The sequence below is a fragment of the Lepidochelys kempii genome, chromosome 2, assembly GCF_965140265.1.
Source record: "Lepidochelys kempii isolate rLepKem1 chromosome 2, rLepKem1.hap2, whole genome shotgun sequence".
Classification (NCBI taxonomy): domain Eukaryota; kingdom Metazoa; phylum Chordata; order Testudines; family Cheloniidae; genus Lepidochelys; species Lepidochelys kempii.
Window position 1 is genome coordinate 267,143,780 of NC_133257.1, and position 24,115 is coordinate 267,167,894.

The 24,115-nt window shown below is 42.9% G+C and overlaps 1 protein-coding gene across 14 annotated transcripts in view; it reads right to left on the reverse strand.

Moving 5' to 3' along the window:
• LOC140907905 (KAT8 regulatory NSL complex subunit 1-like) overlaps window positions 1-24,115 on the reverse strand; it is a 147,126-nt gene that overhangs the window by 63,273 nt on the left and 59,738 nt on the right. For all 14 annotated transcript variants that reach the window (XM_073334933.1, XM_073334934.1, XM_073334928.1 and 11 more), the window contains one exon: window positions 8,782-8,988. In XM_073334933.1, the coding sequence (XP_073191034.1) occupies window positions 8,782-8,988 (207 nt within the window). The remainder of the gene's footprint in view (window positions 1-8,781; window positions 8,989-24,115) is intronic.

A 24,115-nucleotide genomic window follows, 5' to 3' on the forward strand; every position in this document is an offset into this window, starting at 1 on the left:
ACTGAATCTATGTGGAGATCAATGTATGGGGAGGGGGTGAGTGTCTGTCTTCTGAGCTGAATCAGAAGTTGGTCGAAGGAAGTGCTCTATGAGTAGCAGCTTCAGTTTTGTCTTCCAGTTCTTCCAAGCTCTAGATTTTAGGTCCCGGCAAAAGTTACACTGTTGGGAGATATGGAACTCTCCCAAGCAATGGATACGCTTAGAATGGCCATCGCTTATTGGGACAGCCTCCTGACAAGAGAGTCAGGATTTGAAACCTGGCAAGCCAGGAATGCCTTTCCATGTCAAATAAGCTCCCCAGAAAAAATGGGTGAGAAAGGGGGAGAGAGGAGGTTAGGAAAAACGGAAACCTCTCACAACTATATACTAACTAAACAACAACTACAAAACATGCTGACGCATGCACAAGGCAAACACGCTAGAGCTCCACCTCAGGTCGAGGTGACAGAAAAGGAACTGACGGGTTCGCCTGAGCAACCCTATATGCCCTTGGAGCACAGCATGAGGTTGCACAGAGCACACATGGGCCAGACAGACACTTAACAGAAAATCTCTAATCAAGGGCTCGAGATGCACAGGCACACCTGAAGTAGAGCATCTATCGGGGCCCCTCTTGAAGAAGAAGCAGTAGTACACTGCAAGCAGCAGCCGCGCAAACTTCCCCTTACGACTCTGCCACCCGTAACTTGAAGGGAGCGCCTTTAAAGGCAAAAGGGAAATTCATCCTCCACAGCCCTCTGGCCTCTCTTTGGAGACTGCCGAAGAAGGGACTCAGTAGTATCAAGTGGGGTGGTGTTTTGGCCCAAGACCACAAACTCATTTTACAAAGGCCATTGAACAGTCATCTGATGGAACTCTCTCTCTTGATTTGAAAGATGTTTTCATACTGGCTATGAAACAAACAATCTGGTGGGGAGTTTTCTAGACTTTTTTTTAAATTTACATTCACTCAATTGCCAAGAAATATACAATACAAATATTGTGGTCAGATATTACAATGAGATGGCTGCACTTTAGTATGCAATTAATCTACATAGTTTTTGAGGAACTATAACAATTCCTATCAGTGCTGCTGATAAAGAGAGACTTAAAACAAAAAAAGGTGATGGGTTTTGATCTTTTTCAAAGCAGAGAAACCAATATTAAAGACATTCTCTATTAAAATCAACCATTGTCCTGAACAAACACTCATTAAGTGAGTTGTTGGCAGTAATGGTGTGGTCATATGCGGTGAAGGATAGGTAGAGCTGTGTCTCCCTCACTGTTAGCACTTGAGTCCATGCTTTCTGACCAGTTCACCTAATGGCTCTATGTATATGTTGAAAAGGACTGGCACATGAATGTGCGGAGCAAAGCACAATTAAATTCCCACTACATTTCTGAGACAGGCAAGTACAACTATTCCCATTTTACAGATGGGAAAATGGAGAAAGAGGTTTAGTAATTTTTTCCACTGCTACAACGCTGGGGTTAAAGTGCAGCAGTTCCTGACTACCAGTCCGGTGATAAATCCATAATACACTTTGTTCCACTGGATAAACCCAGAGATTAAAAACAGGCTATCAGTATACCAGAGAAAACTGTAACAATGTAAAACAACAACTGAAGACAGATCCATTGACATTGTGTTTTACTCTCCAGTCAATTAAGTGAAAAATCAAATTTATTTGCAAATTAGCAGATTTGCTGGCTCAATTACTGTCAACTTCTCATGGCAGAAAAATCAAATGTGAATAAAAATATCAAATAAGTTTATTATGAGAGTATGCAGGGATATAAGATGGCATGTCTGTCTCTCTCTCTCACACACACACACACACAAAGTTGTTTTCAGATAATTGGCTCCCTGGTCAAGATGTTCCTGAAAAAAACAATGAGGAGTCCGGTGGCATCTTAAAGACTAACAGAATTCTTTAATGTGCCACCAGACTCCTCGTTTTTGTGGATACAAACTAACATGGCTACCCCCCGATACTTGATGTTCCCTGATTATCCATGAGGGAGAAAGGATGGTTTTGTGACTAAGACAAAATATTTGTTCTATTCCTTAATCTACCAGAGATTTGCTGTTTGACATTAGGTAGGCTGCTTCACTTCTCTGCCTCATTTATCTATCTGTAAAATGAGAATAACACTATTTCACAGATTAAAGACACAAGGGACCATTATAATAGTTTAATCTGGCCTTCTGAATTACACACCCTATAGAATTTCACCCAGCGAGTCCTTGTGGTTCAACTTAAAAATGCTGCTCTTGGAAACAGCAGCCAGAGCCTGCATTCAGACAGCCTCTGTTGACCCCATCCTTGCCAGTTATATTCAGGCCGAAACTCCTTTCTATGAATGATTTTGAATTCTTATGAACTGATGTTCTAACAGATAAAGAACAAGATGGGGTATTAGCTGGTGTCTGCTACAGACCACCAAATCACACTAAGGAAGAGGGTGACTGGCTCCTTACGCACCTCTTTAATATGTATGAAAAACAGCTGTGCAATCACTGGAGACTTCACATCGAGCGACATATGCTGGAGGTCTCACGCTGCCAGTATTAAAACAACCTTGGTATTTCTAATTACAGATGACAATTTCTTAACTCAAAAAGTAGGAGAATTCTATTGGAGATTTTATCTTGACAGATAAAGAGAAACTGATCACAAAACTAAAATTAATGGTACCTTTGATACAAGTGATCATGACTTGATATTTATAATGTGAAAACAGAATAAAGATCAGACCAGTGACATATATACCTGGTGCTTTAAAACAGCCAATTTCATAAACAAGTATGAGCGAAGTCTGCTCGCAGGAAGAATTTAATCAGAAAAACACTTCACTAGTTGCTCAAAAAGCCACAATCCCACAACTGAGCAAGCAGGCCATACTGGTTAAAAAACTGACCTGGTTTAGAGGGGAAGTGAAGGTAGGTATAAATTAAAAAAAATAAATAAATAAACTGAAAAAAGAGGAAGCTGAATGTAATAAATACAAATGAGAAGCTAGGAATTGTAGAAAATGGGTAAGGGAAGCAAAGGGGTCAAGGAGAAATCTATGGCCAGGAGACTTAAGTACAATAAGGTGTTTAAATATACTAGGAACACATATTGGTCCATTACTAGACAGCAATGGTATTAGTCCACTGCTAAGTGGAAATGACAGAATTATCGATAATGCAGAAAAGGCGGAAATTTTCAGTAAATTTCTGTTCTGTATTTGGGGGAAAACCAGATGATATAGTCATATAATATGATAACACACTCTCCATTCCATTAAATATTTCAGGAGGATGTTAAATAGTAGCTACTAAATTTAGACATTTTTAATCTACAGGTCCAGTAAATTTACATCCAAGAGTTCTAAAATAGCTGGCTGTGGAGTCGCTGGACCATTAATGTTGATTTTCAATAAGTCTTGGAACACAGGGGAAGTTCTGGAAGATAGGAAGAAGTCAGTGTTGTGCCAATATTTAAGAAATCAATGGATTTATGAAAAACAGATCCTGTCAAACTAACCTCTTTTTTTTTTAAAAAAGAAATAAGATTACAAGTTTGGCTGATTAAAGGTAAATTTTGATGCAACAGACTTAACTTCTGTAATGCATTTGACTAGGCACCGCCGTGGATAAAAATCAATGATTTAAAAAAAAATTTTTTTTTTAAATCTGCTTTTTTTATTTAAATCAGTTTTTTGATAAAACACTTTGAGGAAAAAACCTATTTAAAGATAGTTTTAATTAAGATACATTATAGCTCAAAGATATCTCATCATGGAATAAGGATTATAAATTCTAATTCTATAGTATGAGACAATATATTCATGTAATGTTTAAGGAAAGTTTTGTAAATGAGTTCCAATAGTTCATGGATTAGGGACCCAATCTTATGGAGTTCCAGGGGCTTCTGTATAGATTATTTAGGTTAATCTTTCTATCTACCCAATGGGACTCAGTGCTCAGTCTAGAACAGGGATCTGAAACACACGGCCCATAGGGTTCTTTCATGCGGCCCACCAAGCTCCCCGTGGCCCCCCCCCATGTGCTCCTCTGCCTACCCCATGGCGCTGCGAGCCCCGTGCTGCTCCCTGAAGCTGCAGGAACCATGCCCCAGCGTCCCCGGGAGTGGGGGGATGGGGGCCGAGGGCTCCGTGCGTTAGTCTCGCTTCCAGGCACCACCCCCCGCAGCTCCCATTGACTGGGAAAGGGGAACCACAGCCAATGGGAGCTTCGGGGGAGGTACCTGGAGGGAGCCGTGTGCCCCCTGCAGAGACGTGGTTCTGGCTGCTTCCTGGAGCGGAGCAGCCCGGCGCAGCACCAGGGCAGGCAGGCAGCAAGCCTGCCCTGGCCCCTGTGTGCACCGCTGCCACCCCGGAGCCACTCTAGGTAAGTGGCGCCGGGTTGGAGCCTGGACCGCGAGCCCCTCCTGCACCCCAACCCCTGCCCGGACTCCCTGCCCTGAGCCCCCTGCGCCCCTCCTGCACCCCACACCTAACTCCCTGCCCTGAGCCCCCGCCACACACCGCACCCCTCCCCTGGAGGCACGGTTGGGGTGGGGACAAGGAAGAGGTGGGGCCTCATGGAAGGGATGGAGTGGAGGCGGGGCCGGGGGCAGCAAGTGGGGGCAGGAGGGTGTCAGTGAAGCAGCCCTTGGGCCAATGCACTAGTCCTCATGTGGCCCTCGTGGTCATTTGAGTTTGAGACCTCTGGTCTAGAAGATATCATCAGAGATGCTTAGTTCTCAAACTGCGGATTTGTCTCTCTAGAGATAACATGCTTGTTAACAGCAAAAATGTTTTAAAATAAAATAAAAATAAATAAATAAATAAATAAATAAATAAAGGTGAGAAATAACAGACCTCAACCCTATTGTCCCTCTGCAAATTTGTGTACACAGAGTCAATCCCTTACCTCTCTCTAAATGTGCATAGTTTCAAAACATTCAATGAATAGAAGATTGTTGGGGGCGGAATAGATCTGGACAAGGAGAAGTCTGGAGATAAATGTGAGAAGGGAGGGACAGGCAGTAGAAACAAAAGTGAAACTGTTTGAGCAGCATATTCCAGAAGTCTTGAGGTCTTTCTGAGTTTAGACTTCATTGATTTGAGATCTACCATACCATTCTCTCACTAAAAGGGAAAACCTATAATGGCAGCAGGCCGTAAAAGAGACCTAGTTTGGGAATATTTTAATGAAGTTCCTCTACCTGTGGGTAAGTCAGGCATGCATGCAAAACGCAAACAGTGCAGCAAAGAAATGAAAGGCCTGGTTGCCTGAATGAAACAACATCATGAGAAGTGTTCCTTCTCAGGAGGAAACTGCATTAAAAATGATGAAAGGAACATATCTGAACATGCACATCCATATCTTCAGGTTGGTAAACTTTTTTATTTCATACTTCCTTCTTAAGGACTGCCTGTCTTCCTTCAGGACTATTCTTGAATTCTCATGTTTGAGGAAAAAATATGGTTGTTAGTTACTCTATGGTACTATCATTATAGATGTGGTTGTGATAAAAAATAAATAGCCGAAATAAGCAATTTTACAATTTCACCTTTAAAGTAGTACTGAGCGTCAGCGAATGCAATGAGTAATACTAAATGAGCTGTATGGTAATAATAATTAAATCACGGCACTGACTTATTTTGTTTAGAAGAATCCATCCTCAACATACAAGATTCTGAAGACTATCCACATTCAAGATCACCATCATTTTCTATAGTTTCAGAGTTATCTGCCAATGATAGTGTTTCAGTCACATCATGTATGTCACATAGCCACAGTATACCACCTGTAGCAAAAAAATAAAAATAAATCTCCATCATCCAGAAACAACCATAGGTAAGTTTGTGATAAGAACCAGCCGATTACAAAAAGAGGTAATTGATGAAAAAAATTGCCCTGTTTGTTTATGCAACAAACTCTCCTTTCTGTATGATTGAGAACTCACACTTTATTAACATGGTTCAGTCATTAAGACCAGGATACAGTCCACCCAACAGAGCAGATGTCGCAGGCGAATTGCTGGATAAAGTGTATGAAAGAGAAAGAGAGCAGTGTGCAAAAGGTGTAGAGGGTAAAATTGTTAACCTGAGTCTTGATGTGTGGAGCAGTGTCCACAATATTCCTGTTGTATGTGCTTGTGTGACAACAGAAGAAGGGAATGTCTTCCTTACAGAAACAATTGATACATCAGGAAATGCACACACACTGCAGAATACTTATAAGTAGCAGCAGTAAAAGCTATAACAAACTGTGAAAAAAATTCAAATGTCTATTATGCAGCCTGGTCACACAGAATGCTGCAAATGTATCCAAGATGAGAAGAAATTTAGGAGAGAATGAAGAGCGTCCCAAGCTAATAACATGCAGGTGCAGTGCTCATTTGATGCACCTCCTAGCCAAAGATTTCAGTATTCCAGAAATAAAGGCTAATAATGTTGAAATTGCAAAATACTTCTGTAACAACCACTTTGCAGCAGCAGCTCTGAAGAAGTGGGAGGAACCAAGCTAACTCTCCCACAAGAAGTGCAATGGAACTCCATAGTGGACTGTTTTGAGCACTGTATCAAGAACTGGCCTAATCGGATGACAGTTTCTGAACAAAATTTTTTTGCTTTTTTAAATATTTCATTTAACTATTTTAGTTAATTTTAACAAAAACAAACCTGATTTTAAAAAATGTGAATCTTTAAATTAAAAAATTCATATGCTTGTTTTGTTAAATGTATGTTTGCTGTTGAAAAAAAAATCCAGAATACATAACGTTGTTGTTTTAGTTAAATAAAACCATTTAAATATCTGTCTGATGATGCTCTCCTAATACAGCATGGCAGGAAAATCCTCCAAATATTAATGATTAACCTGTTGAATTCGAGATATTTATGAAGTCATTGGGAGCTAAACTATCTGTTTCAATTACCTTTGGTAAATGAAATAACTAAACAATCATTCATTTTCCGATATAGCTGTAAAACTAATCTGAAAAATTTTCAAAATAAATCACTTTAAAAATGTATAGTGTACACCTTATAAAACTGAAACCTACGTATATCTGAGTTGTGAAGAATATGTATTAAGGTTATAACAACCAACAAGAATGCACTTTTATGTAGAAATCCATGATTAAACCAAGTCTTCCTGACTAGTGATTTAAATCATGACTTAATTTCAATTTGATTTAAATCAAATCTCCCCTGCCAAGCACTCAACTGTGAGTGTGTCAGTGGAGCACTTGGGAGCAATAAGCACTCATAACCCATTCTTACTGGAGCATTGCATGTCAAGCTTTATTGCTTCTGGCCTCTGTAACTTTGTCTAGACTAGGAATTAAGAGGTGCTTCAGAAAAAGAGTTGGCTAACACGTCAACAGTCCAATTTACACAAGGCAGTGTACATTTTAATACATACTAACCTGGTCAAGATGAAGCATACCTTCAATTTGACCAGCCTGGCATATATTAAAATGTAAACTGCCTTGTCTACACTGCCCTTTTAGAACATGTCAGCCAACATCTAACACAACATACTTTTGAATCCTAATCTAGAAAAAGCCTGTGCAACAAGTCAATATGTAATCTTGTAATACACCCATATAAATATAATATAATTTATAATATAAATGTAATATAAAGTTGCTTTAGCTACCTTTTTTACTTGTAAATCTCAGTTAAAAACAATTTGATTCCACTCAAACTAACTAAGCTGCTTTTGAGCTACTCTAGGACTATGAGCTCAAGTTTCTTACACAGGTTATTTTCCTGATGGCAATAACAAGCAACAAGGCAAGTTTCAGGTCATAGTGACTGATTCATTTATCATTAGTTTCTTTAAAGATCAAGTGGTGCTGGACATCCATCTTAAACCAGACTAAGGCCTTTAGAAAGTCCATCCAGCTTTTTAATTTTATTTGACACCGAGTAGGTTCTATAGTCTCCAAGAGCAAGACATCTAACTGGCTGGCTGAATACAGCTTTCATTGATACAGCTTGGCAAGCCTAGGTATGGAGGATCATGTTAAGGGCCATTCTCTGAGAGGCAAGTATGCTGCCTCCTATGTATATATCTATACAGAAGATTCACAAAGTAACCAAAACTATCAAATGCAGATTTAAGGGTTTTCTAACTGCATATTTTTTCATCTTGCCTCAGCTGGCTATTATAGGAGTATTTTCATGTTTCAAAGAAAGTCCCCATGTGAGCAATGGAACAACCCTTGGAAACCTCCAAAGGCTGAGGTGAGATGCCTGCTAGATCCAATGGCTTAGAACTGTAAACCCAGGAGCAGGAACTGATTGAGATAGATATCTTCAGAACAACTATAATTATGAGATTCTAATTACCTCTCTGTTAGCTACCAACCGCGAAATAGGAAGGCTTCAAAATTCCATACAGTTTAGAAATGGTCATCCAACCTCTTTAGCAATGGTAATGACTTGTACAGAGTATGAAAGAAACATAACAGGTCTTTAGGAGAGCCAAAGAAAAAAAGCAAAACAAGTTATTCACAAGTTTAAAAAAAAACAAAAAACTGATGACTACCTACACCACAGGACGTATCATTATTTAAGATCAGGAAAATGAAAGCTGAAATGAATTATAAAGAAAAGTTAAACCATTAATGAACAGAGAGTATGATAAGACTAAGTTATGCACTATCTTATGTGATTTGTGAACTTATTTCAGTAAGTCTTATTATTGATATAAGATGTGCTAAAAAGACAGGCTCCTTCTGCATTACTCTGTATTCCTGCATAAACACTGCATTCATGTTTTTCCTAAAGTCTAACCTGTTTCTCCACAATGTTCATGAAGTAGGAAGGGGTGCAGGAGGACAAATCACACGGTCTCTCTCCAGAAGGGACCTTCTGGATGGAAGAGGAGGAATGTGGTAGTCCCTTATTCCTTCTGGAATTCACCACTGATGTGGAACTTAATCGGCCCTGCTGTTTCATCAAATCTTCAGGCTTCTGATCACCACCAAGGACAACTGGACCCTAGGGAGAGAAAATGACACTGGATTCATCATCTGCACAGAGTTTTGGAAACTGCAGTATAAAGAATTAAAGCATCCTCAAGAAATAACCACCAGGGGAGTGAGTAAGTAAAATAAATAAAAATAGATAATTAGGTTTTCATAAAAAACCCTGATCAGTATGAGTCATTGTTTATTTCTGAACTAGAAGCAGCTTAACTCCTGTAGGAAACAGAAATGTTTCTAGTCCAATTCTAATGCTATTGTGCTTTGCCTTTTTCTAGAACACTAAAGAAGCAGTGAGAAAACTAACTATAGAATGTAAATAATACACAAACTCTGAAGCAGTTACGATTGTCTCTCCTTCAACAAACCCACAAAAACAAGGAAATGAAAAGTAAGCCACTCAACAGTACAAAGCCTCTACACCTCCACCCACAAGCAAACATCTTACCATTACCAGAACATACATCAAAAACTGCAGGCCCCAGTCTTTACTCTGCCTTCCACTTCCACTATTCTGACACACCCTTTACTCCTGGGGAAACTGTGCACCAAAATATTAAAAATTCTGTGCACAATATTTTAAAATTATGCATATTTTATTTGTAAAAACTATATAATTACACCAGTTTCAATTATTTTGGTAATTTATTTCAAAATACCCGTCAGCAAGTATGTCTAACAATACAGACACCAAAAAAGATTCAGGAAATGTTTTTTGTCAAACAGATTCCTTATTAGACATATTAATACTGAGTAATAATTAATTTAAAACAACAATACCAAAATGTATTTCCCACACCCCTCAGAAGCAGTGCAAAGGCTTGGGGGAGTTTTCAAAATCCCTCTTGCAAACTTCCTTGAACCTTAGCCCAGGTTGGCTCAGTGGCCTTGGAGCATCCTCAGGCTCTCCATACAGGAGAACATAAGAACGGCCATACTGGGTCAGACCAAAGGTCCATCTAGCCCAGTATCTTGTCTTCCAACAGTGGCCAATGACAGGTGCTTCAGAGAGAATAAACAGAGCAGGTAATCATCAACTGATACATCCCCTGTCACCCATTCCCAGCTTCTGGCAAACAGAGGCTATGGACACTATCCCTGCCCATCCTGGCTAATAGCCATAGATGGACCTATCTTCCATTAATTTATCTAGCTCTTTTTTGAACCCTATTATAGTCTTGGCCTTCACAACATCCTCTGGCAAAGAGTTCCATAGGTTGACTGTGCGTTGTGTGAAGAAATACTTCCTTTTGTTTGTTTTAAACCAGCTGCCTACTAATTTCATTTGATGACCCCTAATTCTTGTATAATGAGAAGGAGTAAATAATACTACTTTATTTCGTTTCTCCACACCTATCATGATTTTATAGACCTCTATCATATCCCCACTTAGTTGTCTCTTTTCCAAGCTGAAAAGTCCCAGACTTATTAATCTTTCTTCACATGGAAGCTGTTCCATACCCCTAATCTTTTTTGTTGCCGTTTTCTGTACCTTTTCCAATTCCAATATATCTCCTTTTGAGATGGGGTGACTACATCTACACGCAATATTCAAGATGTGGGTGGTTCCAGAGATTTATATAGAGGCAATATGATAGGTCCTTTGGAATGCACCTGGTACAGATGACCAAGGCAATGAAGATGCTTGTGGAGCAGTCTTCCTGGCTTAAGGACCTATTGCTTTCTTGATGCCATCATACGTATCTCTTAGACCTCCATTCTCAAGGACATTTCACAGAATCATAGAAGATTAGGGTTGGAAGAAATTTCAGGAGGTCATCCAGTCCACCCTCCTGTGCAAAGCAGATTTGTATCTTCTTGCACAAATAGAGCCATGTGTGATTAAGCACATTGCTTTGTACTGGTTGCAATGCGCCCTTGGCCAATCTGAGGTTAATACATGCATCAGGAGAGGGGTCCATGTTGTGCTGGAGGAATGCTGTGCATTTTGCCTCCATGACTAGGAGCATTTCTTCAGAATATGCCACAAACCAATCTTTATCTTGTACCATCTTTTTATCAAAGGCTAAAGTTGAAGCTGTATAGATATGTCTTCCAAGTGTATTCCATGCTGCATCAGCATTCAGGGAGGTATAAACAGAGGACATATCTTCCCTGAGATATGTAATACATTGGCAACACTTTCACATCAGCAACACAAAAGACCAAGGAATGTGTAGGCAACAGCTTTCTTTAGTATGATGGAATTTCCATAGTGAAAATCTTGTTTTGCAGCATACAAATGCATAGTCTATGTAAGGCCTGGTCTACACTACGGGGTTAGGTCGACTTTAGCTGCGTTTGTCGATTTAAAAATGACTGTGTCCACACAACCAACCCCATTCCGTCAACCTAAAGGGCTCTTAAAATCGACTTCTGTACTCTTCCCCGACGAGGGGAGTAGCACTAAAATCTACCTTGCTGGGTCGAATTTGGGGTAGTGCAGACACAAATTGACAGTATTGGCCTCCAGGAGCTATCCCAGAGTGCTCCATTGTGACCTCTCTGGACAGCACTTTGAACTCCGATGCACTAGACAGGTACACAGAAAAAGCCCCGGGAACTTTTGAATTTCATTTCCTGTTTGATCAGCATGGCAAACTCAGCAGCACAGGTGACCATGCAGTCCCCCCAGAATCGTAGAGCATAGAATGTTTCTACGCTCCCCCTATCATCTCCATCCCTGAGGTTATCGCAGATTAGAAGGCGAAAAAAAACCCACTCGCGATGACATGTTTTCCGAGCTCATGCCGTCCTCCCGCACTGATAGGGCACAGCTTAATGCATGGAGGCATTCAGTGGCAGAGGCCAGGGAAGAATTGAGTGAGTGAGAAGAGCGGAGGCAGGACGCGATGCTGAGGCTAATGGGAGAGCAAACGGACATGATGAAGCGTCTGTTGGGGGAGCAAATGATATGATGAAGCGTCTGCTGGAGCTGCAGGAAAGCCAACAAGAGCACAGATCCCAGCTGCATCCATTGTATAACTGCCTACACTCCTCCCCATGTTCCATAGCCTCCTCATCCAGACGCCCAAGAAAGCAGAGGGGGAGGCTCCAGGCACCCAGCCACTCCACTCCAGAGGATGGCCCAAGCAACAGAAGGCTGTCATTCAAACAGTTTGATTTTTAGTGTGGCTACAATAAGCAATGTGGCCTTGTCCTTCCCTCCTCCCCCATGCCACCTGGGCTACCTTGTCCAGTATCTTTTTTTTTTTTTAAATTAATAAAGAAAGAATGCATGGTTTCAAAACAATAGTTACTTTATTTCGAAGGGGGGAGGGTGGTTGTCTTACAGAGAATTAAAAATCAACAAAGTGGGTGGGTTTGCATCAAGGATAAACACATACAACTGTCACACTGAAGCCTGGCCAGTCATGAAACTGGTTTTCAAAGCCTCTCTGATGCACAGCGTGCCTTGCTGTGCTCTTCTAATCGCTCTGGTGTCTGGCTGCTCAAAATCAGACACCAGGCGATTTGCCTCAACCTCCCACCCCACCATAAATGTCTTCCCCTTACTCTCACAGATATTATGGAGCACACAGCAAGCAGCAATAACAATGGGAATGTTGGTTGCACTGAGGTCTGACCTAGTCAGCAAACAGTGCCAGCGAGCTTTTAAATGTCCAAAGGCACATTCTACCACCATTCTGCACTTGCTCAGCCTATAGTTGAACTGCTCCTTACTACCGTCCAGGCTTCATGAGCCATGGGAGCAAGGGGTAGGTGCGACCGCGCGGTGCTGCCGGCTGGGAGAGCAGCCTGACGCAGAAGCCTCCAGCTCACATGATATTCCAGTCAGGACTGAATCTCCATGAGACGAAACTTCAAGAAGAGAATGACTTGGAGTCTCTGGCTCCCATGTGGTGCTCTAAGAGGAGAAAAGCCATGTCTGTCCAGGCGCCCCTGATCAACACCACCAAGGTGTGCCAGGAGCTCCAGGAGACGTATGGCAGCTATCAGTCCTACTGCACCATCTGCCGCAAAGGCAAGGAGCTCTTGCTGTGTAGCAATGCAGTACCACGTCTGTCAGCAGCACCTAGGAGACGTACAGTGACGGTGAGCTGAGCGGGCTCCATGCTTGCCGTAGTATGGCATCTGCATGGGTAACCCAGGAAAAAAGGCGCAAAATGACAGTCTGCCATTGGTTTCCCGGGAGGGAGTGGGGGGGCTGACGACGTACCCAAAGCCACCCGCAACAATGTTTTTGCCCCATCATACATTGGGAGCTTAACCCAGAATTCCAATGAGCAGTGGAGACTGCAGGAACTGTGGAATAGCAGACAACAGACAATCGCTCACCTGATGGTAGCTTACTGATGACACTATGAAGCTGCTGATAGAATAAGTCCTTCTCTTCAGAAATGGAGGAAAGTGTTGGGACATATATGGATATTGGCAAAGCTATATATAGTAAGTATATTTAGTGATACATATGATGATGATATAATATAATATGTTCTGATATTACAACAGGATGTTCAACTTTGGGTGCTCATGAGTTTTGGACTGCAAAACCCACCCCGTATCCACGGTGGTCTTGTTTGCTTTTTCCATGCCAGAAAAAGATGTAATGCATCTCCCATAGAGATCCTGCATCAGCTAGTCTGGTTTCAGAGGAAGTGGTCATGTCAATGCAAATAAGGTGTCAGAGGTTTACCTTTGGACCAAAGTCCCCTTCTCAGCAATACAAAGGCTTGGAGACCAAAGACGTTTGGAAGCCAACAAATCTGCCGGAAACTCCAAAAGACAGAGCTTAGTTGCAGTACCAATCACATAATGTTTTCTCCACATAGAATTGGATCATTAAAGCAGTAGAATCCACTCATATTCTATCTCCTTGTTGAAAATGCGCATTGTAATACAAGCCCTATGCCCGGATACCAACATAACCGACACAATTATGCACAGAAATGATGCATATAGTGCACCCTGAAGGAATATATGCACCTCTTCCCTTTTCTCACACGTAAGAGGGTGGAAAACATAGATTTCCTATCACAATCACAGCTCTGTCACACATCTCAAAGTAATCCACGCACTTACCAATAAGGCCCAACTATTGCCTCTCCATTTAGCATAGGTACATCTAACACACAACCTGCTCCTGAAATGTACGCAAGTAATTTCCGTTGGCTACTGCCAGCTCCAAGAGAAAAGAGAATGTGGCATGGGCAACAATTTCCCCCAACCCTGCTTTTGTCCTTTAATAGGGTTAGATGGAATCCTGTGAGCGAGAGTGAATGGACTGTAAGAGATGAAGAACTTGTATATCTCAACAACTGTGGGATTGGCAGAGTGTGTGTGTTAATGGGGCACTGCTCAGAGTGGACACAGTTAAGGTTTCATGGGCAACCTCAACGGTGGATTTCATGATTTTCAGAAGTTTGAAGTTTTGCTCAACTAGACATTCTGCAAGAGGATAACATACCACAAAGCAACCTTAACTCTGCATTAACAGTTTTTTGCTGCTGAACGTAGTCCAGCCCGTTTAGATATCTTTCACTGCTAACAATTTCATTACCAACCATTATACTTTTCTCTCTCTTTCTTAGAAGAGACCCTTGAGAAGAATTGGTCTGCTATTACAATTAAGTAGTGCATGACCTCTGCTAAAAGTTTAGATTGCTTCAAAACAGGTTTCAATATTTATTTGATACACTGATCATTTAGCACTGATAGATAGTTGAGGTCAACAGACAAAAGCTCCACTTATACTGAAACTACTAGATCTCTGAGGCCTCTTTGACGGTTGATCATGAGGTGCTGCTGACTCACTCTACCGAGATGTTTATACCATGCCCACCACCGTAGTATATAACACACATATTGTAGCAGTAAATTGGCTGTACATGTCCCTTTCCAATAGATCCCAGAAAATTATGATGGGCAGCTGTTTTTTTGGACAGCTCTTACCTGCAGAATCCTACAGGACCTGGGTCTTAACACCTCTGAAATGTTTAGACTATAAGCTTTTGGGGGCAGGGGTTATCACCTGCTATGAAAGTGTACAGTGTCTAGGCACAATGGGGTCACAATGATGACTAGGGCTTCTAATCTAGGAGCTATTATAATAAGTAATGTAAGCCACTGAGAGAGATCGTGAAATGCTATGGTACTTCGGTGTCATCAATATGTGAACGGCAACCAATTAGACAACTCTTCAGCTAAAGTAATATTGTTGCTAACAGCACCTGAACGAACTGGAGATCTGGAGTAAAAGCTGAAGATAAATCCTGGAATTGGAAAACCACTGATTGCCAGACAATCATTTGTGTCATAGCCATGGCATCTCTGATATACACTGTGGTTTCTTTGTTACATGCTCTTAGCTCAAGGATTCTTTCATCTTGAGTCTCTAGCTGATGCCCTAAGTCAGTTTTTGTCTGTTCTTCTCATTGTTCCATCAGCATGGATGAGGTGTGATGTAGAGCTGTTAAATGGCATTATAAGCCTGTAGGTAAGGGGAAACAATGGTACTCAAAATGAGCAAGTGTCATTTTTTGCTCAGTTCCAGAAATACTGCAACATGACTATGACTATTTATCAATGTTGATAAATGCATAGTAATACACACTGGAAAATACAATCCCAAATATACTACAGAATGATGGAATCTAAATGAGCTGTTACCACACAAAAAAAGAGATCTTGGAATCATTGTGGATAGTTCTCTGAAAACATCCACTCAGTGTGCAGCAGCAGTCAAAAAAACATTAGGAACCATTAGGAAAGGAATAGATAATAGGACAGAAAATATCATAATGCCACTATATAAATCCATAGTACGCCCACACTTTGAATATTGCGTGCAATTCTGGTTGCCCAATTTCAAAAAAAGATATATTAGAATTGGAAAAGGTACAGAGAAGGGCAACAAAAATGATTAAGAGCATGGAACAGCTTCTGTATGAGGAGAGACCAAAAAGACTGGCATTTTTCAACATGGAAAAGAGGCAACTAAGGGGATACAATGGAGATCTATAAAATACTGACTAGTGTGGAGAAACTCTCTTATTCACTGTTATTTACTCCTTCACATACCACAAGAACCAGGGGTCGGTCACTCAAATTAATAGGCAGCAGGTTTAAAACAAATAAAACGCAGTACATCTTCATACAACACACAGTCAACCTGCAGAACTCATTGCCAGGGAATGCGGTGAGCACCACCTGGATCCGGCACCCCGCACCCCAACCTGCTGCCCTGAGCCCTCTCCCACACCCAAACTCCCTCCCAGCCCCTGAACCCTGCACCCTCTCCCGCGCCCCAGCCCCACACCCCCTCCTGCATCCAACCCCCCCCCTTAGTTAATCGGCATTTTTCACTTACCAGCACCCCTCCTTCCCCCAACATGCCAGATGAAACAGCTTTTGCTGTACTAATATGAAATGTTTTCACATAAGATAGTCTTAATTGTTAAAGTGTCTCAAAAGTGATAATAGTTTCTATACTTTCAATTGAAACTTGCTGATCAGATCAGTCTCATACTGAAGGTTGTGCCCCAGTAGCAGTAGACTACATGCCCATAGTTTGCATTGCACAGTGGGTAGATATGAAAGTACATGAATTCCTAATGTAATGCTTCTCCATTTGTAAGCTTTTGTATATACAAGTTAAACAGCTAGTCTGCCTGGTAGAGGATTTTAATTTGTAATTACTATACATGCAGTATAAGCCTTTGAAATATTCTAAAAACTAGCCTTTTAATTCAGGTCAGTATTAGCGTTAGAGATGACAATACACAGCTTCGTATTATGAATATGCAAAACCTATGGGAGAAAGAAATAGCCTAACAAGAAGTAGTGAAGACAAAGTCCACAAAAAAGTCCTTGCCTCTGCACTGAACAGGGATGAAGAGCATGTTGCAGCTCTTAACCATGTCATCAACAATATGACAAATCCATTTCCAGAGGGGCTTACCAACATACCTCTTGCATGTAACATGAGATGTGCAAGAGATTCTACTGAAAAAAGCAGATGCTGATGAAGAACAAATGAAGAGATTTGTAAGAGGTGCAGTTGATTCTGATGGGACATGTAGCTTCTTCAGCCCAGTCAAGAAATCTGGCATCAAAGCATTTACTGACTTGGCCAAGACAGCCAAATTTAAGTCTGGCAACTTCCCCAGAGCCATATCTTTAGCAAGATGCAGAGATGATGTTTCAATGGCAACTATTTCTCAGTCACCCAATAGGACCTGTGCATATGTCCCTCTTTCATGCTGATGGAACAATGAGAAGAACAGAAAAAAACTGAATTAGAGCATCAGCTGGAGGCTCAAGATGAAAGAATCCTTGAGCTAAGAGATGTAACAAAGAAACCACAATGTATATCAGAGATGCCATGGCTATGACACAAATGATTGCTGGAAACAAATTCGACATTCAGTGAACCGGCTGCTGAGTACTTGAGGTAGGTCCTAAAAGGATTTGACAAAGCTAATTCTGTAATTGAAATCTTTGATAGATATGACAATAATAATGCTCTGAAAACCGAAGAAAGTCAGCACCGGACAGAATCGAAGGCTGCGTGCAAGAAATATCAGGTAACTGGTGGATGCCCTGTGCCTCCACAGAAAACATTTCTAAATGTGGTCCAACAAGCAGTCACTTGTAAAATTCCTCTATAAATATATGGTTCAAAATGTACCTCAGAGTGTAGGAGCACACCCAACACAGACACTCCTTCTCGCTGGAGGCTTTTCCAAAGAGGTGCTGAAGATGCCCAGGAGTGCAGTACCCAAAAAGAAGTAGACAAAATGATGCTTCTGCAAGCTGTATATGCCAGCATGGTCTCTTGGCATCAAAGGAAACTTAGGAATTAGGTCACTTGATACAGATGTTTTGGTCCCTGCTGTTCAATGCATTCCAAAAAAAGAATACACGAAACATGTGGATTGAAACAGGCACCTTTACCAGCACAACTAACAAGCAACGCTTCATACCTGTGCATGCCATTTGTGATGCTCTCCCGACTTCTGCTGTACACGAATTAACAGTATGTGTCTCTGTGTCATCCATATTTGGTATGGGGGGAGGGAGCAGTGGGGGAATCTGTGTTTAATGTTGTCAAAACAAAGAGAGAGCTTACCACTTCAGAGATCTTGACAAATCAGGAGACAGTGACAGAAAAAGTTGCAATTTTTGCAGCAACGAAGTTGGTAGCAGTGCTGTATGACCAGAGTGAGAAAGAAAAGACCACCCCCATAGAGACATAGCTTGTGCCTCAATCTAGCCATCAAAAAGGACAAGTCACTGGCCAAACTCCTACCACACGACGACAGTTTTGAAGAGCATGTCAAAAGAGCACCCTGGCAAACAAAGACTTGGATATCTTTGCACGTAGGAAAACTAGATATTGGATCACTATTGCAACATGGATGGAAAAATGTGACTGATGAATTACTTCCTGTATTCTTCAAGTGCCCAGTGGCATCTGAGCTTTTACAAGACCTTATTTGTGCCTTATTTGTGTAGAACAGTGGTCCCCAAATGGTGGGAGCAGGCCCCTCCCCAAGAGGGAGTCCACTTCTAGGGCAAGGATACTGTTGTGAGAGCGGTCCCAGAAGCGGAATGGAGGATGTGGAGGAGGTAGTGTTGTGAACTTGATCATATAGCGCTAATGACATCTAGGACCCACTTGTCTATTATCACACTCCATGCTGGTAGAGTCTTCGGCAGCCTCTGAAGGGGGTGACTGGCAAGAGCGGTGGTGTGCATAGTGCTTGACTGCTCCCTAGACGTACTCAGAAATAGCGCTTACATGAAGAGTGGGTTTGCTGTACAGAGGACTGAACTTGATGGGCCAGGTGGACGGGACCTCTAGGTCTTCAGATGCTTTTACGGAGGCTCGTAGGGTCGCTGGTGGTAAAACTGGGGAGCTTTGTACTGCTGTGCGGGGGCTGGCCGATAAATCTTTCACTGGGGTGTTGACGTATAAATACCCAGCAATTGCAAGGTGGCTCTAGAGCCTTTATGCAAGTGTAGGGAATCATCTGTTTTCTGGCTTAAGATGTGGGATTCATCAAAGAGAATGTCTTCAATTGTATTCTGCACCTCCCTAGGGAAACCAGAGGAGTGTAACCAGGATTCCCTCCTCAATGATTCCAGTGGCCATAGAGCACAAAGACCTGTTCACAGAGCCTACTACAGCCTGAAGCTTGGTTCTGGTGACTCATGTGCCCTCCTCCAGAATAGCTTGGAAGCGAGCATGATCCTGTTGGGGTAACTTGTCCGCAAACTGGCCATAGTTCAAAAAGTCATATTTAGCCAGCAGTGCCAGGTAGTTAGAGATGTGGAACTGAAGACTGGCTAAAGAAAAGACCTTGCTACCTAGAAGGTCTAACCTCTTAACATCCATGTTCCACTCCAACCAACAGAGAGGGTATTGCCTGGCACGCTCCTTAGCGGCCTGCATAACCAAATAAATAGGTGGGGGGAGAGAAAACAGAAATTCAGACCCCCTTCGGGGGAGCATAGTACCTCTTTCCCGTCCCCTACATGGTGGGGGTACACGTGGCCAGTGTATGCCACACGGTGCAAGTGAAGAATGGCACTGTTGATCGGTAGTACCACTCTGGCCAGTACTGATGCGTGGAGAATGTCCTGCAACTGATGCGGATGGTCTTGACCTCCACAACAGCTCCTGGAATTAGTGGTAGTCATCCAGGACTGAGAAAGGAATTGACGACTTGGCCACATTGGGAAATGAGGGGAACTGCTCTGGATCTGGCGGCACTGTTGGAGCTGGGCTAACCAGTGTGTCCTCCAATCCCAAATGTCTACTCAAAAAAGGATGGAATGGTGAAATAGAAGACTCCTCTCGGGTGGGTTGGGACAGTTCTGAAGACAGATAGTGGAGCCAAGAACCCCAGTAAGGCCAACCCAGGGGATCCTGAGGCTGTTGCATTGGTGCCCCTAGTGGCTCGTGTGCTGGGGCAAGGGGGGGTAGTGTTGCTGGACTGGCGGAACCCTTGAGTAGTCATGCCATTGGAACAGGAGCAGTAGACCACACATACCAGCAGAGTCCTCTCACATGGAGGAATTGGATTTTTGTACAAATGGTGGCACCGTCAGAATGGAGTGAGCCATGGGGGAGCGCTCAGGAACATGGCTGGAAGGCAGCAAGTCTAAAGTAGGAGAACAGACCCTTCTGGGGCCGGGGGGCGCAATGTCCTGAAATACACAGAGACCTCAGCTCATCCAGGGCAAACAGTTCATGAGGACCGGGGCAGAATCCTGCCTCCCCGGAGTCAACGGCACAGTCCACTGACGGAACCAGAAGCTGCCTCAGTCAGTCCCAGAACTGACTATTCATGGGACTTCGGCAGAACCGGTGCAGAAGGGGTACTCATGAACCAGGACCCATGGATCCAGTGTGTGGCATGACTTTTTGTCACACTTGTGGGCCTTGGAATGCGCTACTTCTCCATGGCTGGAAGTTGCAGATGATGCAGCATCTTTCTTGGGCCCTGAGGAAGACTTAGTGCTATGCTTATGCACATGCTTCCTTGCCTCACGACTAGGGCCCGGCACAGGGTCCATAGCACTGGTACTGGTGGAACCAGTGTTTGGAGTTCTGTGGTAGAAGGAGCACTTCTGCATTGCTCAGGCTGATGTACCGGGGCATACCCCAGCCTAGATCAGACTGCAGCCTCATAGTAAACTGCTTCTTAAGGCGGAGAGCCCGACTTCTCAGGTACGGGCAGGGAAGAGGTGGCACATACTGCACCTGGACGCAATGTAGACTTCCCCCAAGCAATACAGGCAGCACTGGTGCTTGTCACTGACCAAAAACAAGGGCAGGAAGCGCAGATCTTGAACCCTGGCATCTTCAGCATAATCCAGTACCCATGTGTGGGTGCTGGGGGGTTGGTAGGTCAGCAGGAAAACTGCTGAAGCAGCATCTCAAAGTCCTTAAATCCTAAGAAAAGTACTACTAACAATAAAAACTACTACAAAAACAATAAAATGCTAACTATACACAAAAATAAAAGTTTTTCACTATGTATGAAAAGTGCGTCACAAGGAACGAGAACAGCAGAAACTCTGATTTGGACTACTAGGTGGTGAGAAAGAACTGAGGGCGTGGTCAGTCTGCCCCATCCTTTATTGTCTCGGTTGAAACCATGAGGCAGTACAAGGGTGCATATACAGACCAGTGGACACTACTACTTTCAAAAGCTCAGGCTCCAGGCACATGGCATATTCACATTGTCCCTATTGTATTCCACTGAGGGTTACCACTTGAACTAAAACTGCTCCAAACCAAAAGCCATTTTCATCCCATTGGTCCCCTTTCATACACAGAGACCCATCTCCCTGAAAAACCTTCACAGGAGAACCCATCAGCATATCCTGATCATCACTAATGCCCTACAATCCCAAGGCCCACTGAAGTTAATTTGAGTCATTCCATCAACCTCAGTGGGTTTTGGATTAGACCCTGAATGTGGGCTCTGCTAAATCAGGTGGGAAAGAGTGAACTTCAGAGCTTGGAGGTCCTCATAACACCTTTCCATTTAAATTAGTGGCTATTATATTAAATAAATTAGATCACGAGTGCTGCATTATCCACAGGGAAAGCCTGAAATATTCAGAACCCTAAAGTGATCAGTAAAATAATTAACTGTCCTAATTAATCATTCACACCTCTCAGAGCTATTGTTTCAGGCTGTATGAAGATTCAGGAAACATAACTGAATGTAAAACAATGCAGTAATCTTTTAAAGATTTTTTTTGCAAACTTTAGACATTCTCTCTGAAATGAATGCTTAGATTGTGTCTCAAAACTCTGGCAAGGATTTGATTCTGTTGCAAATTCCAAAGTTGTGTATCAAAAAATATAAAGGTTCTACTTATGAAAATAGGGGTGCCAAGAAAGGGATACAATATTAAGTTTTAAAACAAGCAAGAAATGCAGACCCTCACCTTATTTACTATAATTTATCCTGATAAGTTCTTCTGTCACACAAGGATATACAGTGTATTTTTGTTCTTTCCCATATGTTCCAGACGTCAACAGAAACCAAGGCTCCGTCTCAGGCCAAGGCAATTGAGAAGAAACTGAGAGCGGTTTACCCATGCAGCTCGATACAGCATTCGTGCATGCCTTAAGGATGCATACAAAATAAAAATCTCCAAGAGGTGCATAATCACTTCAAGTGGAGCACCCATGGGAATGCTACTCAAAGTAGTAAACTTAGCAACAAATGCCAGCTACTAATTCTTACACCCCCTTACGCCCGGGAAGGGGGAGAGACAAGATTCCTAGGAGAAAATTTACAGCAAGAAAACATTCTGCAAGGCAATTCTTCACTGTCATCAACACTCTACGCTTCCTAACACCCTACTGGGACAAAGTTTAGCTTCGCCTTTGTATTATGGCAGCACCCAAAGGCCCTGATCAAACTCAGGGTCGCCTTGTGTTAGGCACAGTACAGACACAGTCCCTAATGTGAAGAAGATCTCTGTGTAAGCTTGAAAGCTTGTCTCTCTAACTAACAGAAGTTGGTCCAATAAAAGATTATCTCACCCACCTTGTCTCTCAAATGTTTTATTACTCATGTAGTTCAAGCACTAGAAACAGAAGCAATCACAGAGAAAAACAATGCTGAATGAAAGCGGGAGATCAGTACATCGATCAGTAACCTTAGTGGTTAGTATCAGTACCATGCAATCCTTCCGGGGAGAAAAACAAAAAAACAGAACACTCCTGCTTCAAAGGGTATGGATGGCTAAGGGAACTGGTAATTGGATACAGAGCTTTTCAGAAATAGGCTACCAGTCAGAATCCAGCCCACGCTGGAAGTAAGCAAAAACAATCAGCATCTGATGGCTGTTTAGCAACCTATGCAGTGGTTATGGATTACAGGAAATGGAATAGACACCACCTCTCTCTCCCTCACACACACGCACTATATTTGGCACACCTGGCCTTCCCATTGGCAGTCCCAGCAGAGATGCCAATAACTGAATAGATCATGGAGACTTCACTCCCGCTTTCATTTCTACAGGTAGTCCCGGAGAGCTTCAGTGAGGAAGATTATAATGCCAATGTTTATTACATACCTACCACCCTGTGGCCATCTGGCAAGTTTCACCAGTACTGAAGTGACCAATATACATATTTTTTAAATAGAGGGGTGGGTGTGTGTGTGTGTGTTTATTTAAAACTAGAGCCTGTCTCTACCCCGGCTCATGTGCAAAGAAGAAATAAAGTTTCAGGACATTTAACAGAGAACAAAAACCCTTCAATGAAAGGGCTCTCGAGCTTGGCTGTTTCTTTGCATTCATCTGTCAGGTCCAAGTGCTCAGATCTGACCAGCGCTTCATGCAGGCTCCCCAACTTCGGCGGGAGAAATGAGTCAGCATTCTCTACTTCCCCCGCGACTGCCTTCCTTCCTGAGCAAGCACCCAGGCCAAGGAGAAAACCCCTGCAAGGCTTGTGGGAAGCAGAACTTCGCATTTCCCCCCTCAGCGCCCCCTAGCATGTAGGACAGCTGCCCCGCGGGAGGCCCAGGGGAAAAGCCTGTGTGGGTAGGCGCGCCCTGGGGCTTGGTGGAGATTGTTTGCTTGACCACAAGCCCTGTAACAGGGGGTGGTCTGGGCTGTCGCCTAACTCTGTCTGTGCTCCTAGCCAAGGCAGAGCCTTCTCCTCAATACTAGCAGACTCCAGCCCCAACTCCCCTTGGCTGTTGGCTGCTGTTAGCCGTTTGTTTTAATCCCCCACCAGGGAGTTCCCTGCTGAATGCGCACTGGCAATCTGTGCCAGCAGCCTCCCCTCCCCTCCTGAGGCTGGGGGGGCTGTACTCAGAGAAATACCTTCTTGAGAGTCACCACTTTCAACAGCAGCTGGACCAGCTCTTTCTCATGGGATCCCAGCTTATCCCCCTGAGCACCAGCAGTCTTCCCGAAAAAGATCACCAGGTAGTCAGGAGGGGAGGAGGCAATGGCCAAGGGTAGAAGCAGCAGGAGGCGGCGAATTGATGGCGGGGGTAGCAAAGAGTGGGAGGAAGCAACAGCAAAAGGATGAAAGGGTAGAAGTAGGGTGGATACAAGAGGCGGGAACACCAAACTGGGGTTGAGGCAGCAGAAGGAAGGATAAAAAGTAGAGGTCCCAGGAGAAGGAGGGAGGCGAGAAG